We start from the raw sequence: 18581 nt of genomic DNA on the forward strand, positions 1-18581 counted from the left end.
GAAAAGGACACCTGCTCTGGATGTTGTGGGTTCAAGTCCGGAACGCTTCACTCTCCGACTGTGACTGGGAATGGAGTGGTTATAGAGACCCAGAAAGGACTGCGCACGCAAGGAGCCTCTTTTCCTTCTTATTAAACATAAGGAAATAAGCACAAGTCTACTTATTCTCAGTAAAAATCACATTTATTAACATTTTAATTACAACTTGCTCAGCTATTATCAATAATTAATGCAGCAGATGAATAAAAAATAGAGATTTCTATAAAACAAGCTACTGAAAAAAGGTCTTTAAAAACTCCCCACCCCCTCCATCCAGCGCCTCCTGTTATCTCCACACTGTCCCCCTGGTGGGCTGTCCCATTTTGGACTGGGCTACGGCCTTCCGGACCTGTTTGCTCTGGCTCCTGTCGCCCCCTACTGGTCGAGCTGATGGGCCGCGACGCGCTGGTGGTGCCTGTAGATCACAGGAGAACAGTAACAGCAAGTAGAGCAAGCAGTGGTGGAAAACGTGGACTGACCTGCCCGACTGCGCAGGGCTGGACTCCAGGTCTTCTCCGGCCCAGCAGACCTGAGAACCAGGCTGTTGTCTGTAAATTAGGTTATTTAGCCGATATGGGCTTCTAGCCCTGAACACAAACAAGAGGAGGGCATTCAGGCCATCTGGCCCATTAGGCAGTTAGCAGCTAAGTGATCCAGATTCAAATCCAGCCATTTCTTGAACAAAGACAGGGTATCGGCCTCAACAGCACCCCTTGTGTAAAAACGTGCCTCCGTTTCTGAGTTTTAAATGCACGTTTTAATAGTTTCCACTTGTGTGGGTTGATTGCTGTGACAAACCTCATTCTGATATTATTATACAGTGCCTTGCACTTCTTCAGTTCCATGCACAGTCTTGTTTTATTGCTTTAAAGTTTGTACTCACAGCGTTTTGAAACAGCAATTCATGGGTTGTGTACACAACCTACTCCACACATTTAAAGTAAAAAAAGGAAAATGTATACGATTAAGTTCGAGTAGGGGGCTGCGTCAGCAGGCGTAGGCTGCAAAGGAGCAAGTAAAGGTTTATTCCTGTGCTGAAAAGAGAAGAAAGGAAACACGAGGCTCCACAGCCGAAACGTTGTGTTTCCTTTCTTCTCTTTTCAGTGTGGAATAAACCTTTACTTGTTCCTGTATATGATTAATATGAAGGAAAAATGGAAAAGTCTTTGTATGCCAACACTGTGCTGTGGTAAACCTAAATTAATTTAGGTGAACTTAACGAACCACACAATTAGCTGAGTGGCCTCTGCAATAATCCTGGTTCAGGTGATTTCCGGACAAATGAGGAAGGCTCGCCCTCCGGCATCTCGACCTCACTACAGGCCATGTGGAACCCAGAGGCGACCTGGAAGTAGTCCACAGAGAAAGCAGCAAGAATCTGCATCTCCGGTTTGGAAGCTTCTGACGGGAAGGTCGTGAGAGATCGGCAAGGGAAGAGGCTAAGGATCTGCGCCTGTGGCTGGAAGGTTGCCGGTTCAAATCCCGCAGCCGGCAGAGGAATCCTACTCCGTTGGGCCCCTGAGCAAGGCCCTTAACCCCAACTGCTCCAGGGGCACCGTACAATGGCTGACCCTGCTCTCTGACCCCAAGCTTCTCTCCGTGTCTGTGTCTCATGGAGTGCAAGCTGGGGTATGTGAAAAGATGAATTCCTAATGCAAGAAATTGTATAGGGCTAATAAAGCAACATTATCATTAAACCTGACTTGGTGCATCACTCGGTCACGACCACCATACTGTCGAGCACAGCGGCAGCAGTCTGTTCTAGTTCTGCTTCTCATCTGACTGATGGGAACACAGATGGAGCAAAGTCCTGGCAAATCCTAGAGGCAAACCTGCTTCAGACCTATAGCTGGGACAAAACACCTTCCAGCAGGACAATGACCGAAAGCAGGTGGCCAGTTCTACACCAGACTGGCTAAGAACAAAAGAAGCAACTGTCCTTGAGTGACCCAATCAAAGTCCCAGCTTGAATCCTAGTGAGAATGTGGGAAAAACCTCAAAAAAGCTGTCTGTGTGTGATGCCCGAGCAACCTGAGAGAGCTTGACCACATCTGCCAAGAACAGAGGGCACAAATGGCACCAAGCCAGCGTGCAGAGCTGGTAGAGACTTACTCTTAGATATCTTCAGAATGATGAGTGAAATATGATGATAAATATATATGTATCATTGGGACACCACAGGAAGGATCTCAATACTTCTGCAAGTACTGTTTATTACATATCAGTTTGGATATTAAGGCAAGGATCAAACACTCCTAAAACCGTAAACAGATTCTCAGCTTTCACTGGGAAACGTCTGAACAATCCTGTCCCCACCACCCTGTAAAAAACCTAAAATCAGAATTTTTTTTTGTACACTCTCAATTCCAAATAGCTAGCTGTCATCGATTCGGCTCGTCCCCCAAACATCTGGAAAAACAACTTGCCTCTTTCATCACACCCTGGCTCGACTGGAGGCTGTGGGATCTGCGCGCGGCCGGAAGACATACACTCCCCCCCTCTCCCTGGGAACACCTGCGAAGAGAGAGAGCCATGAGCCGTGTTGCTATGAATGTACTGGCTGCCCTGGCGACGCCATCAGTCCGTCCCAGGTCCTGGAGCTGGGACTGTGAACACTGGCTGCTTCCAGGGATGATAAAAGGCGGCCAAATGCAATTCTAAATGCCACCGCAATCAAGAGCCTCCTCTCTTCTCACCTGGCAGAGTCGACGCTCCGGAGGTAAGTGAGGAGGTCTTCCAACGATGGCGCTCCTCTGCTGGGTTGAGAGTGGCACTGCGTCAGGAGGCGGGAGAGCTGTCCAATCTGCTGTGGGGAGAGGATACCATCCACTGGACCTGTAAAAACACCATACACACACCACTGTGACACTGCAGACACTGACACAGGGCTGTGACACTGCTGACACTGACACAGTGTGTGTGACTCACCAGCGGCCTCACAACTGGTCTCAGGTGGGGAGCAGTGTAGTTTGGTCTTGAGGACGCTGGAGGAGGGGTGGAGGCAGGGGGGAGGGTGTCCTGACACTGACTGTCCTGTGGGCTGGGGTCTGACACTATCCACTGAAGGGGACAGACACAGAGAGGAGGAGCAAGAAAAATAGGGGTGAGGAGGAGAGATTATTATTCTTATTCTTCTTATTATTATTTGACAGGCTATTAATGGGGGAGGCAGTTTCCTCCCCCATTAGGATTGGGAGCTCCTGATTCTGGCAGTAGTGGGAATTCTGGGATTAGATTAGTTTTTTAGGGAAGAACGTTTGTCTGGAGTATTTCTCCCAATGCATCAGAAAATGCATTTCTCTCTGTGTTCCTCCCTATTCACAGTGGGAGTGTAGCCTGTTTTCCCTGGACAGCCAGGACTGTCTGTGTCCAGTTTCTATGTCCAGGCTGTGGTCACTGAGCCTGTCCTCCCTGGCTGTGTCTCATCCTGGTCAGTATGCGTCGTCTTTCAGACAGCAGACCTGACCAGCAGGCTGAGCAAGCAAGGCTCAGCTTTGTACCTGTCTGCCTGCTTGGGGACTCCTCCGCTGTGGATGTCTCTCTCTGTCCTGGTGCGGGCATCACGGAGTCCACTGGCTCTCCAGGCGTGCGGTCCAACAGCTGACAGAGGGACAGGGAGAGCAGGGATTAAACTGTGACAGGCCTGAGATAGTCAGGTACATTAACATTGACTGGAAACTAATGAGTCACAGAGTGACTGACAGAGCCAAACCAAGAGGGAGAGAAGGGGTAATAGCACATATACACTTACTGAGCAGATATTACTGCACCATACAGACAAAGAGAAACAGAACGAAGGACAGACAAACACAGAGAGACAGGGGTTATAACACATACAGTACACGCTTACTGAGCAGACATCACTGTACTACACAGACCCACAGAAACAGCCAGCGACAGACAAACAGAGAGAGAGAGACGGGGGTTGTAACACATATACAGTTCCAGACATGTACACATACATATATAAATGCTAGAAAACCACCAGTCTTACCGAGCGGAAGCAGTTTGCCACAGAGGAAGGGGCTAAAATTACTACACAGCAACGTGAGAGACTGATCCCTTACAGGGATCGATTACAGGAAGCGTCTGGCTGCAGCTATGGTAGCGAAAGGTGGTTCAACCAGCTACTGAGGGGACATTAACTGTTCCACACAGGAACAAGAAAATCTGAAAAGGGGCAAATACTTCTCCCCAGAGCCATACGCTTACAGCAGGGTGCGTGTACTGCACAGAGACAGTGACAGAGGGAAAAACACCCAGACATACAGAAGCAGGGAGGCAGGGCGACAGGGGGTTAGTACATCAACAGCCTGGACACTTCACCCTGACTTACTAAAGTCTGAAACAGAACGAGACAGACAAAACCACAAAAGAGATGGAATGACAGGGAGAGAAAGTGATACAAGACAGACAGGAAGGCAGGGACAGGCCTCACCAGCTGGATGTAGTACTGCAGCTCGCTCTGCCGGCCCTCCCTGTCCCACTCCAGCAGGGGGTGCACTTCGTCGAGCTCCAGGCTTGGGCCACCAACTCCTGGGGGCCCCTGAGGGGTGAGGACTGAGCTGCAGCCACCCAGCCCCTCCTTGCCGCCTCCTGCCCTGGCCCTCTGCAGGCCCTCCGAGTCTGTCCCGCTGCTGTGTCCACTGAGCTGTTGTTTAATCCTGAACCCACTCTCCCCCTCTCTCTCCCTGGCGGTGCTGGTCCCACTATGCCCCTGTGTCCACATTTGTGTTGTTCTAGAGCTGTTCCTGCCTAGTGACCCGGGGCTGTGCGCACTTTGTCCCTGTTCAAATCTGAACCCACTGTGTCCCTCTCTCTCCCTGGCTGTGCTGTGTCCACTGTGTCCCTCTCTCTCCCTGGCTGTGCTGTACCCACTGTGCCCCTCTCTCTCCCTGGCTGTGCTGTGTCCACTGTGCCCCTCTCTCTCCCTGGCTGTGCTGTACCCACTGTGCCCCTCTCTCTCCCTGGCTGTGCTGTACCCACTGTGCCCCTCTCTCTCCCTGGCTGTGCTGTACCCACTGTGCCCCTCTCTCTCCCTGGCTGTGCTGTACCCACTGTGCCCCTCTCTCTCCCTGGCTGTGCTGTGCCCACTGTGTCCCTCTCTCCCTGTCTTGTGCCCTTGCTTCAGTAAGTCCGTGTTGTTCTGGCTGCTCTCTCCCAGTGATCCTGTGCTGTAGCCACTGAGCTCCTGCAGAGACCTGTGCCCGCTGTGCCCCTCTCTCCGTCTCTCTGCACTATACCCACTGTCTTCACCCAGGGGTTGCTCCACCAGCTCCTCCAGGTCACAGCTGCCAAGCGCTGAGAGATAAAGAATGAGATCAGTGACGTAGACAAAGAAACTGATATGTACTGATAGGCACTAATTACAAAAGCAACAAACACTATCAGTTCCAACAGTAGCGTTTTTTAAGACCTCTCAGTATACATATACACCCGGACTTCATACTGTACAGTACATAGTGGTTCAAGGCCTTGGTCCTGGAGGAACGCCATCTCTTCTGAATTTTATAGTATATCAGCTGAGGTCTTCATCACAGGCTGACTGACTCAGTTTTGAATTATGGGAAGATCAGTGATTTAAAACTCTTTAAACTCTTACAAAAGACCACATGGTATCTGTAATTAGTACCATACCATTTTCTGAGGTTCAAAACTGCCCTCATTTAGATGTGCAGTCACATGCATAAGTATATATATATAGAATCACTCGTGTTGTGGGCGTGTCTGATACAGAATCACACGTGTTATGGGTGTGTCTGATATACTTTCACTCGTGTTGTGGGCATGTCTGATACAGAGACACTCCTGTTGTGGCTGTGTTTGACACAGAGACACTTTTATTGTGGGTGTGTCTATGTTATTCCAGGAGCATGGCTGGGAACCACTGTTGTACACATTGTACACAACACACTGTATACACAGCACAACTGTGGTGTATATACAGCACACTGTACACTTGCTGAAGAGATACTGCACACCTCCTACATATATATTGTACATGTGATGCGTACATACACTGTATGCACTCGACACCTGCTCTATATACCACACCCCTAGTACACACACCTACCGAAAAGTGCTGCATGAACTAAAGCAATAATACTGACTGTACTGACTATAGCCCTGCTGTACGTGTGCATATATCCGTATATGTACTAGTATGTCGTGTGCACCCTTCTCCTACTCTACTCAATAAAACATAACCCCCCATAACTGAGCCTCCTTTAGTTCAGGGTCCTGTCAGCCTCACCCCAGCAGGCAATGGAAAGAGGTCATGCAGTTATACAAGCACACCCCCCCCCCCACTCCTCCCCATGCTGTGCGGCGCCCCCTGTGGCAGGGAAGTAATTAACCACAGGAAGGAGGTGGTTACCCCTCGCCCCAGGCCAGGCCTGGTGAATTTCCCTGTGGTGGGGATTCCCACTCTGGTAGTGTACGTGGTCTGTCTGGACAGAGCCTGCAAAGCCTGTGGCTCCCTAGGAGCCGGGCAGGAGGGTTCACACAGCGTGGCCTGCAGTTGCAGGGCTCAGACTAAACTCCTCGACAGTGAGGGGCTTGTGGGAGTCAGCACTAGGCTTCAAGGAGCACACAAGAGGCTCACTGTGAAGTGAAGGGGCCTGTGCCGAACACAGCCTGAGCCTCACACACCTGACAGAGGGGGAGAGGCAGCAAGGGAGAAAGGTCTAGAGAGAAAGACAGGGACAGGGATAGGGTAGAGAGAGACAGAGACAGACAGGCACAGGGGGAGAAATACTGTAGAGACAAAGACAGGGACAGAGGGAAAGATTTAGACAGGGACAGAGAGATAAACAGAGGGAGACAGGGGGAATGATACAGACATGGACAGAGAGAGGGAGAAAGGGACAGTAAGAGAGATAGGGACAGGGGAGACATAGAAACAGAAATGGGAACAGAGAGAGGGAGACAAGGACAGAGGGAAAGATAGACAGAGACAGGGACAAAGGGAAAGACAGATATAGAGAGACGGCACAGAAGCTGAGATAAACAGGCAGAGAGAGAGAAAGAGAGACAGAGGGAAGGAGGCAGGGGGTGAGCGGAACAATTCTACAAGCCAGCACCAGGGGAGGCCCTCTTCAATTAGCTGTGACATTTCCAACGCGCCCCTGTCAGTCTTTGATGTTTGTATGAAAAGCTGCGCTTTTAGTCGTCCTAATTGAGATCCCTCCCACAGCTTCAAACGCACGCTGCCCTGGACCCCCCATCACACACACCCCACCGCTGTCGCGCACAGCTGTTCCGCACAGCTGCTTACACAGGCAAGGGGCTGTCAGAGCCCACAGCTGTGCGTCCATCCCCAAAGTCACAGCTCAGCGTCAGAAATCCTTATCCAGCTCCTCAGAGGAGCGAGTGATCCCTCTTCTAAATTCATCGATCTTTCTCATCCCCGCCAGCGGCCAACTCCTTAGAGTCACAAGAGGCCAGTGGTCTCCAGGAGTGCCAGCAATCCCATCAGGCTCACTGAGACTGACAATCCCAAAGGTTTAATGGGTAACTACTACGTTAGTGTTACTGTCAGCCCCACTTCCACTGCTGGTGCTTTTGAAACCACAGATCACACTCAATAGCCATCCAGGGGGTCTGGCTTGCAATGGCATCAGTGAGTTCATTCACAAAAGCATCTCGGATGCCACTGGCTCGAGAACAGGCATCGTGGGTAAGCAAGTCAAATGCACGACACACAAGAATTCAGGCACAGAACAGCTTTGTTTCAGGTACAAGTGGCTGCTCTGTGAGACTGTATGGGGTGTTCAGCTGGACAAGTGTGTTTTATAGGTATTTATTCAGTGTGAAAGTGTGTGTTTTCAGGATAAAAGTGTGTGAATAAGTGTGGAAAGAGAGTGTACTCTGAATAAACCTGTGTTTAGTACACAGGGCTGCGACTCACCTGTATGAACTGTGTCGTCCAGGTGTGGCTCCAGAGGACGGAAGCTCTGATTGGTTGGAGAGAGAGTGTGGAAACTCTGATTGGTGGTGGCAAGGGGCTGAAGGCTCTGATTGGTTGGGGAGAGAGGGTGTAAGCTCTGATTGGTACTGGAAAGTGGGTGGAAGCTCTGATTGGCTAGGGAGTGAGACAAAAGGAAGCTGAGGTCCTGGGAGGTATGCAGGAGGCCTGCTGTAGGGGGAGCTGCTTTGCTGATGTGACCTCCTGCAGAGTCTGGAGCGACTCCTCCACATCTCTGCCCTTCCCTTGGGGTGGGCAGGGAGAGCTGCACTGCGGCATGGAGAGGGATCGCCTTGGGGAAACCCACTGGGGAAAAACATGGAGAGAGAGAGAAGAGGAATTCAAAAAAGGCACTGCACAACACAGTACTGAAAGTAAAGAGGAAGAAAGAGTGAAATTAGGGAGTGTGAACGGTAAAGAGGGAGGGAGGGAGATGCGAGAGAAAACGACATAGCAGGAGAGGAAAGGTCTCGCCTGGCTTGCTGTACCTGTTTCTCTCTCCCAGCTGATGGCCCCTGTCCTGTCTGATGATGCAGCCAGCAGAGCTGAGCGGGGCCCAGTCTTCTCCGCACTCTGTGACCTCTTTAGCTCCTGGACCTCCGCTTCTCCCAGAGGCCTGCCGGGCTGCAAATCCAGTCTGTCCCACAGCCAGGACTCAGAAGACAGGAGCTGGGCCGGGTCAGATCGGGACTCTTCTCCCTGACATGAGAACATCAGCTCAGTGTAATTTACGCGACATTTCTTTCTTCACGCCCCACAAAGTTCAATCTGGGTGCTTCTAGGTAGTGGTCGTGAAAGGGCAGAGGGCACAAGAGCAACAGGAACTGCGTTTCTGTCATCCTGCTCGCTGGAGCTGCTCAGCAGCGAATCAGGAGCTTGCACAGAGCTCGTGCCTGACCTCTGGCTCCTGTCCGCAACCTGCAGGTGAAGACACTGCAGTACAGTGTATGATCTAGCGCTGTCAGGAACTTGTAGGGCACCCAGGACCACGGTCAGGGCACCTCATGTCTCCAAAGTCTCTCTTTTGAGGCCCCCTTCAGACACCCATCTGTGTGGACTCTGCATGTTCACCCTATTGGGTTCACCCCAAAAGACAATCAGGTGAGGGTTTTTGGCTACAATGAGTTGTCCAGCCCTTGGGGGTGGGAGAGCTTGCTCCACACTCCTACAACTATTTGGGTAAAGAAGTGCCTCCGGTCCACGGTTTTAAATGTCGTTTGTTTTTGTTTTTGTTGATGCAACATGTCTTAGCTATTTTGATATGTCAAGCTATAGTCTCATCAGGTTTTCTAAAAAACAAACTCTATTACAGATCCCACCCTGCTGAATGCATCAGAGGACTGAGGCCCAGGTCCATGCTGCAGACGTGTCAGTGCCAGTGATGTAATCTGGCGTGTCAGTGATGTAATCGGGCATCAGTGATGTAATCTGTTTTGGGTATGAGATGTAATATCCCACAGAAAAATGCATGTTATCATATTTACTCATCATAAAATGTTACAGCTTTAGTATGACAATTCACAAGAACACAGAATCTTAAATCTACTGAGGCACCCGATATCTTGCCCATGAGATGTTAAAGGTTTATCTGTTGTGTCTGCTAAGCAACACTGTTTTTGCTTTATTTACACACACCTGACTGTGGGGGGTGCTCTGAGCAGCCAGCAGCTTCAGGGCCTCAGCCCAATGGGAGCGCAGCAGGCCCTGCAGTCTCGACACCAGCTCTGTCCGCTGGATCTCTAGTTTCCGCCTTGCGGCCTCCACCCTCAACACCTCCTCCTGCTTCTGGGACAACCTGCAGACAGGCGATAAAACTCAGACACACGGATAGAGTAGAGACAGACATAGAGACGGTCACTGTCAGACAGTTAGTCTGTCATAAAGTCACAGTCAAACAGTCACACTGTCAGACAGTCTGATGGTCAGATAACCACAGATCAGACATTCCCAGGGCAGAATGTTAGTCTGTGTTATTGTTAGTCAGTTGCATGGACAGATGGTTGAACCTCCACACCTGTCAGATAGTCAGACGATTACTCAATCACACTGCCAGATGGTCAGTCACTCTCACATTCAGATGGTCAGATAGTCCAACAGTTAGATAGTCACACAGTTTGTCAGACTGAATTAGTCCGTCATATAGTCGGATGGTCAGATATCCACACAGTCATTTGGTCAGACGGTCAGTCATTAATGCAAGTACTTGTTCTCGTAGTCCTCGGTCAGCTTGCGTAGCTTCTCCTCCCTCTCCTGCAGCTCTGTCCTGAACTGAGCTAGCTGCGCAGACAGTTCTTTCTCGTGCTGTGTGCTGGCCTCCAGCATCTGCTTCCTGAAACACAAGAGTCCCCTGGGTGAATGGCAGCAAGACCGCAGCTGTGTGTCTCTCTCTCAGACAGTACCTGCGTATCTCTCTCTCTCAGACAGTACCTGTGTGTCTCTCTCTCTCTCAGACAGTACCTGTGTGTCTCTCTCTCTCTCAGACAGTACCTGTGTATCTCTCTCTGTCAGACAGTACCTGTGTGTCTCTCAATTCAATTCAATTCAAGGTGCTTTACTAGCATGACCGATGGGTACAATCAGTGTTGCCAAAGCAAATAAAAATAATGAAATTCACATGAAACAAAACAAAACATAAAAGTAAAATAAAATCTACAGACATTTACAGACATTTACAACAAAGACATATCATAAAATATTTACATATACTGTAGACAGATGGAGCATTATTGGGAGACAGGCTCCCTGTTCCTCAGGCTGTGACAGGAGGTCACATACTGGGTTGCCAGTTCAATTGAGTTCCCTTCTCCCTCTCCCAGTAGGATTGGGACCCGTTGTGATTCTGGCAGGTGTGGGAACTCTGGGATTAGATTTCTGAATTTAGGGAAGAATGTCTCTCTCTCAGACAGTACCAGTGCGTGTCTCTCTCTCAGACAGTACCTCTGTGTGTCTCTCTCTTAGACAGTACCTGTGTGTCTCTCTCAGGGCAGCTGTGGCCTTGGTGTTCTCCTCCTGTATCTGTCTCAGCCTCTCAGTCACCTGCTGCTCCACTGACACCTTCAGCTCCACCTCCATCTTGGTGCGCTCCGCCTCAAAACGCGCCTGTGTTGCACACACAGGACACACACAAGCTCACCACGAGATCCTCTGCTCGAGCCCCACACGTGTGTACCCCACCCCCACTCTGCTGTGCTCCTGTTCTTCCACATCCCCGGTGGCCCCGAGTGTGTGTGCTGAGGATGACGGGGATAGCCCCTTCCAGAGACAGGCTGGCCAGGTCATTCGGACACACAAAGAGCACCCACACCCCTGAGACGCAGAGAGGGGCTCCGGTCCCACCTCGGCCAGCGCCCTGTCCATCGCCGCGCTGTCCCGGGCCCTCTGCGCTTCCTCCAGCTCTCTCTCTGCACGCTGCACCTCCTCCTGGACTGACGCCAGGACCCTCTGGGTGTCCTGGGCCCGCTGAGCCTCCCGCTCTCGGCTGGCCTGTGGGGAGACGGGGAGGGCGTCAGTGCGCAGTAAACACACTGTGCCCTGCAGTGACCTCTTGCACTGCACTGCAATCAGCTGGAGTCTGCACCGGACTGAGTGCACTCTGTGTTCACAGTGTAGTCTCAAATTGCTAGAATCCAACAATACATCATATTGATCAATACTGCACTACACTGGCCTGTTACTGTAATACACCATACTGATCAATATTGTAGTACACCATACTGATCAATATTGTACTACACTGTATTGTTACTGTACTACGCCATACTGATCAATACTGCACTACACTGTATTGCTACTGTACTACGCCATACTGATCAATACTGCACTACACTGTACTTACTGTACTACACTATACTGATCAATACTGCACTACACTGGACTGATACTGTTATACACCATCCTGATCAATTCTGTGTTATACTGTACTACACTGTACTGTATTGTACAGTGTACCACACTCCAGTATACTGTATCATACTGTGCTACTCTATGTCACACTGCACTGTATCACACCCTGCATGGCCATACCTTCTCGTTATCGAGCTGGGCCATAAACTCTGCCTCCTGCCGGGCGAGGCGGTCCTCCAGCTCCCTCTCCCTCCTGTCCCAGGATGCTCTGTGCTGGTCGAGGCTGGCATGTGCCGCCTCCCTGGCCCTGGTGGCCTCGTCTCTCTGCTCCTCCAGAGCCTGGCAGCGCCGCGCCACCTCCTCCAGCCTCCGGGAGAGCTCGCCCACCTGCTGCTCCTGGGGAAACACAGCAACCGCTGCCGTCATGGCGACAGCCATCATCTCCAGGACAACCCCAGCTACCGGAGGGCCCAGGCGTTGTGCAGAGGGGACAGGCATGTGTGGGTTTCAATGATGACTGCTCACAACGTACCGAAACGAAACACCGAACACGACCATGACGTTGACCCGCCTGCTGTGCTCGCGCAGGGAGAGGAAGAGGAGGGGCCTGCAGGCTCCTCCGACACGCCCACGCACGCCCAGGAGATGGAGTGCCACCTAGAGGAGCAGCACGCCGTGTTGTCTACGTCACCGCGACCCAGCAAGAAGCCCGTTTCCAGCCCTCACCTCTCGATCTGGGTGCCCCAGGGCTGGTGACATGACACTTACAGCTCAGCCTGCACTTGGGACAATGGGAGCCGAGAAGACCATCAGGAACAACTTACAAGCGACCCCTTTCTTCAGAAACAGGTTTAGGGTGACCTGGCGCCCAGGTTTCCACCCTGCACCTGAAGGACCCTGAGACCAGCTGACCTCTGACCCCTTCCTCAGCAACTGGCATCAACACTGAGCCAGACTCTGGCTTCTCCTGCCCTCAGTCTGGGTGGGAGTGTAGGTCTCTGGGCCCCTGCAGGACAGTGTCGCCTTCTCTCTGGCTGGGAGAGTCTGATCCAAGAGAGGCGAGGCTGGACGCAGCGCTGATTGCTACTCGTCCCGAGAACAATAGACCTTCCTCTAACTGGACACTGAGCACGGACACAGGCCTGTCCTGGGACAGGGCTCTGAATGCTACTCATCCTCAAGACGGCTGCTAGCACGGCTCAGTGAGTAAGCTAGGCAGGGCCACACGTGCAGGTCGCTCTGGAAGCGTGGCGGTGCCATCCCTCACTCACCAGCCGCTGGTTCGTGGCCCGCAGCTCTTCTGCCTGCCTCTGCTCGCGATCCAGGGTCTCGGCGGCCTGGGCCAGGCTCTCCTCAAACCGTGACAGCATCTGCACAATCGCACACAAACCCGATCAGACCTGAGCAGCACCACTCGCTCCCGGCTCACAGTGTTCACTCTGAGTTTCAATCCCAGAATTTCAGAAGCTGAAGACCTGATCTTTACAGGTCCTAAAGATAGACAGACAGGTCCCATGAGAGTGGACAGTGAGGGACAGACAGGTCGCAGTAGAGTGGACAGTGAGGGACACAGGCAGACATGTCCCAGTAGAGTGGACAGTGAGGGACGGAGACAGATGGGTACCAGTAGGGTGGACAGGGATGGAGGGAAACAGGCAGGTCCCAGTAGGGTGGACAGTGAGGGATGGAGACAGATGGGTAACAGTAGGGTGGACAGTCAGGGACACAGGTAGACAGCTCCCAGTAGAGTGGACAGTGAGGGAGACCGACAGGTCCTGGTAGAGTGGACAGAGAGGGAGACAGACAGGTCCTGGTAGAGAGGACAGTGAGGGAGGGAGACAGACAGGCCCCAGTAGAGTGGACAGGGAAGTATACAGTTTGTGGAAGACAGGGGAAGGTGTTAATGAAGCGCCCAGTTGTGTAGATGGATGGACAGAGGGACAATCTGATGAGAGGGTCAGACAGAGAGATGACCAGACAGACAGTCAGTGCTGTTGTGATGGGCACAGAGCTGACCAGATGGACAGTCAGTGCTGCTGTGATGGACACACACAGAGATGACCAGACGGACAGTCAGTGCTGTTGTGATGGACACACACAGAGATGACCAGACGGACAGTCAGTGCTGCTGTGATGGACACACACAGAGCTGGCCAGACGGACAGTCAGTGCTGCTGTGATGGACAAACACAGAGCTGGCCAGACGGACAGTCAGTGCTGTTGTGATGGACACACACAGAGATGACCAGACAGACAGTCAGTGCTGTTGTGATGGACACACACAGAGATGACCAGACAGACAGTCAGTGCTGTTGTGATGGACACACACAGAGATGACCAGACGGACAGTCAGTACTGTTGTGATGGACACACACAGAGATGACCAGACGGACAGTCAGTGCTGTTGTGATGGACACACAGAGCTGACCAGATGGACAGTCAGTGCTGTTCTGACACACACAGAGCTGACCAGACGGACAGTCAGTGCTGTTGTGATGGACACACACAGAGATGACAGACGGACAGTCAGTGCTGTTGTGATGGACACACACAGAGATGACAGACGGACAGTCAGTGCTGTTGTGATGGACACACACAGAGATGACCAGACGGACAGTCAGTGCTGTTGTGATGGACACACACAGAGATGATCAGACAGACAGTCAGTGCTGTTGTGATAACCAGAGATGACCAGATGGACAGTCCGTGGGCTCCCACCTCCTGCTGCTCGGCCTGTGCTCTCTCTGCAGTTTCCTTCTCCTCCTGCAGTCGCCTCGCGGTGTCACTCTTGTCTGCCTCGTGCTTCCTCCAGCCCTCCACCACCTTCGCCAGCGTCTGGGGCACCACAAGCCAAAGGTCAAGAGTCACAATTCTCCTAGACCTCTGATCCCTACACACACACCCACACCCCCCGCAAACCTAAACACATCCCCAGAACCTAAACACACACCCACACACTCCCCAAACCTAAACACACCCCCACACACCCCGGCCCTACAAACACCCCCACAACACCCCAGAACTAAACACACCCCCACAACACCCCAGCCCTAAACACACCCCCACAACACCCCAGCCCTAAACACACCCCCACACACCACCCTAACTTAAACACACCCCACACACACACCAGCCCTAAATACACCCCCACACACCCCTGATCCTAACCCCACACACACCCAGTCTTTGCCCAGCCCTGCCCACCTTGTCCAGCTGCTCAATCATGATGTCCTTCTTCCTGTCAGCGGACACAGCGAGGGCCAGCTGCTGCTGCAGCTCCAGAGTCTTGTTCTGCAGGGTCTGGATCTGCTGCTCGCGGTGCTGAAAGCGTGGAGACACTTGTTACTGGCACGATTATTCCGACAGCTATTACTATGTTATACTCTAATATTACCTTTACTATTACACTGCACACCACTGTAACAGCTATTACTGCAATCCTGTCTATTACTATTACACTGAACACCACTGTAACAGCTATTACTGCAATACTGTTTATTACTGTTACACTGCACACCACTGTAACAGCTATTACTGCAATACTGTCTATTACTATTACACTGAACACCACTGTAACAGCTATTACTGCAATACTGTTTATTACTGTTACACTGAACACCACTGTAACAGCAATTACTGCAATACTGTTTATTACTATTACACTGAACACCACTGTAACAGCTATTACTGCAATACTGTTTATTACTGTTACACTGCACACCACTGTAACAGCTATTACTGCAATACTGTTTATTACTGTTACACTGCACACCACTGTAACAGCAATTACTGCAATACTGTCTATTACTGTTACACTGCACACCACTGTAACAGCTATTACTGCAATACTGTTTATTACTGTTACACTGCACACCACTGTAACAGCTATTACTGCAATACTGTTTATTACTGTTACACTGCACACCACTGTAACAGCTATTACTGCAATACTGTTTATTACTGTTACACTGAACACCACTGTAACAGCAATTACTGCAATACTGTTTATTACTATTACACTGAACACCACTGTAACAGCTATTACTGCAATACTGTTTATTACTGTTACACTGCACACCACTGTAACAGCTATTACTGCAATACTGTTTATTACTGTTACACTGCACACCACTGTAACAGCAATTACTGCAATACTGTCTATTACTGTTACACTGCACACCACTGTAACAGCTATTACTGCAATACTGTTTATTACTGTTACACTGTGTATTACTGTAACAGCTATTACTGCAATACTGTTTATTACTGTTACACTGAACACCACTGTAACAGCAATTACTGCAATACTGTCTATTACTATTACACTGAACACCACTGTAACAGCTATTACTGCAATACTGTCTATTACTATTACACTGAACACCACTGTAACAGCTATTACTGCAATACTGTTTATTACTGTTACACTGCACACCACTGTAACAGCTATTACTGCAATACTGTTTATTACTGTTACACTGAACACCACTGTAACAGCAATTACTGCAATACTGTTTATTACTATTACACTGAACACCACTGTAACAGCTATTACTGCAATACTGTTTATTACTGTTACACTGCACACCACTGTAACAGCTATTACTGCAATACTGTTTATTACTATTACACTGAACACCACTGTAACAGCAATTACTGCAATACTGTCTATTACTATTACACTGAACACCACTGTAACAGCAATTACTGCAATACTGTTTATTACTGTTACACTGAACACCACTGTAACAGCAATTACTGCAATACTGTCTATTACTATTACACTGAACACCACTGTAACAGCAATTACTGCAATACTGTTTATTACTGTTACACTGTGTATTACTGTAACAGCTATTACTGCAATACTGTCTATTACTGTTACACTGAACACCACTGTAACAGCTATTACTGCAATACTGTTTATTACTGTTACACTGTGTATTACTGTAACAGCTATTACTGCAATACTGTTTATTACTGTTACACTGAACACCACTGTAACAGCTATTACTGCAATACTGTCTATTACTGTTACACTGAACACCACTGTAACAGCTATTACTGCAATTACTGCAAGTGTCTTCAGAGTGTGTATCTTCAGTGTGTGTGTATCACAGTGTCTTCAGAGTGTGTGTCTTCAGTGTGTGTGTATCACAGTGTCTTCAGAGTGTGTGTCTTCAGTGTGTGTGTATCACAGTGTCTTCAGAGTGTGTGTCTTCAGTGTGTGTATCACAGTGTCTTCAGAGTGTGTGCCTTCAGTGTGTGTGTATCACAGTGTCTTCAGAGTGTGTGCCTTCAGTGTGTGTGTATCATAGTGTCTTCAGAGTGTGTGTCTTCAGTGTGTGTGTATCACAGTGTCTTCAGTGTGTGTGTATCATAGTGTCTTCAGAGTGTGTATCTTCAGTGTGTGTGTATCACAGTGTCTTCAGAGTGTGTGTCTTCAGTGTGCTCAGAGCAATTAGCCCCAGTCAGTAAGCAGATTAGGCAGATTGGCTTCTAAAACCAGTGGCTCTGTGCAGAACCTCAGTTCAGATCCCACAAGCCGCTTACAGCCATGTGAGCCTGACAGGCAGGACCTGGACATCGGCGGGCAAGGTCACAACAGCACACAGCAGGGACAGGGAGGCAGAGGGGAACACAGGAGGGGGAGGGAGCAGGAGGAGAGAAGGAAGGGGAGAAGGGTGGGACAGTGATGCAGGAAGGGAGCACAAAGATGTGACTTAAGGGGACAGAAAGAGACTGGAGAAGAATAAGGAGAGGGACAGAGACAGAGTGACGAGGAGAGGATGAGAGTGAAGCAACAGGGGAAAGTGAAGGATGGCCTGTAGAGAGGAAGTGGAGGAGGGGGGTTAGTGAGGAGCCAGAGACACTGCGTCATTGCTACGCTTTCAGGAAGTCAACTCTACCTGCTAATTCAGCACTAAGAAGAAAACTAATTTTAAATGTTTTAGCTGGGGCTGCTGACGTAGAGTACAGATTAGTAGCGAGCAGCGTCACAGCAGCTAAACATGGACCAGCCCTAGCCTGAGGGGATCGTGCCAAAGGGGTATCAGTCAATGAGCCCCGCTGCGGGGACATCAGTCACTGAGCCCCGCTGGGGGGGGGTATCAGTCACTGAGCCCCGCTGTGGGGGTGGGGGTATCAGTCACTGAGCCCCGCTGGGGGGGGGTATCAGTCACTGAGCCCCGCTGGGGGGGGGGTATCAGTCACTGAGCCCCGCTGGGGGGGGGTATCAGTCACTGAGCCCCGTTGTTGGGGGAGGGGTATCAGTCACTGAGCCCCGCTGCGGGGGGAGTATCGGTCAATGAGCCACGCTGGGGGGGGGTATCAGTCAATGACCCCCGCTGGGGGGGAGTATCGGTCAATGAGCCACGCTGGGGGGGGGTATCAGTCAATGAGCCTCGCTGGGAGGGGGGTATCAGTCAATGTGCCCCGCTGGGGGGGGGGGGGTATCGGTCATTGAGCCCCGCTGGGGGGGTATCGGTCATTGAGCCCTGCTGGGGGGGGTATCGGTCACTGAGCCTCGCTGGGGGAAGGGGGGTATCGGTCATTGAGCCTCGCTGGGGGGGTATCGGTCATTGAGCCCTGCTGGGGGGGGGTATTAACATTAAAACTGGATACAGACTGACCTGACTGCCCAGAGTAGACAGGCTCAGTGACCACAGCCTGGACATAGAAACTGGACACAGACAGACCTGGCTTTCCAGAGAAAACAGACTATACTCCCACT

General features: G+C 50.7%; 1 protein-coding gene across 4 annotated transcripts in view; it reads right to left on the reverse strand.

The window, feature by feature from the left end:
• Positions 1 to 161: 161 nt before the first annotated feature.
• cntrob (centrobin, centrosomal BRCA2 interacting protein) overlaps positions 162 to 18581 on the reverse strand; it is a 46829-nt gene continuing 28409 nt past the window's right edge. For 3 of the 4 annotated variants that reach the window (XM_088628316.1, XM_088628314.1, XM_088628315.1), the window contains 16 exons: positions 15053 to 15169; positions 14567 to 14683; positions 13120 to 13218; positions 12029 to 12244; positions 11342 to 11488; positions 10971 to 11104; positions 10209 to 10334; positions 9641 to 9800; positions 8494 to 8704; positions 7949 to 8311; positions 4478 to 5340; positions 3540 to 3639; positions 2968 to 3099; positions 2736 to 2874; positions 2466 to 2553; positions 162 to 454 (listed from right to left, as the gene is read on the reverse strand). In XM_088628316.1, coding sequence (XP_088484442.1) covers positions 326 to 454; positions 2466 to 2553; positions 2736 to 2874; positions 2968 to 3099; positions 3540 to 3639; positions 4478 to 5340; positions 7949 to 8311; positions 8494 to 8704; positions 9641 to 9800; positions 10209 to 10334; positions 10971 to 11104; positions 11342 to 11488; positions 12029 to 12244; positions 13120 to 13218; positions 14567 to 14683; positions 15053 to 15169 — 3141 coding nt within the window. In that variant the 3' untranslated portion in view covers positions 162 to 325. The remainder of the gene's footprint in view (positions 455 to 2465; positions 2554 to 2735; positions 2875 to 2967; positions 3100 to 3539; positions 3640 to 4477; positions 5341 to 7948; positions 8312 to 8493; positions 8705 to 9640; positions 9801 to 10208; positions 10335 to 10970; positions 11105 to 11341; positions 11489 to 12028; positions 12245 to 13119; positions 13219 to 14566; positions 14684 to 15052; positions 15170 to 18581) is intronic. The other variant, XM_088628317.1, reaches the window with a different exon arrangement.

Source organism: Lepisosteus platostomus, chromosome 4 (assembly GCF_059453375.1).
Source record: "Lepisosteus platostomus isolate fLepPlt1 chromosome 4, fLepPlt1.hap1, whole genome shotgun sequence".
Lineage (NCBI taxonomy): Eukaryota > Metazoa > Chordata > Actinopteri > Semionotiformes > Lepisosteidae > Lepisosteus > Lepisosteus platostomus.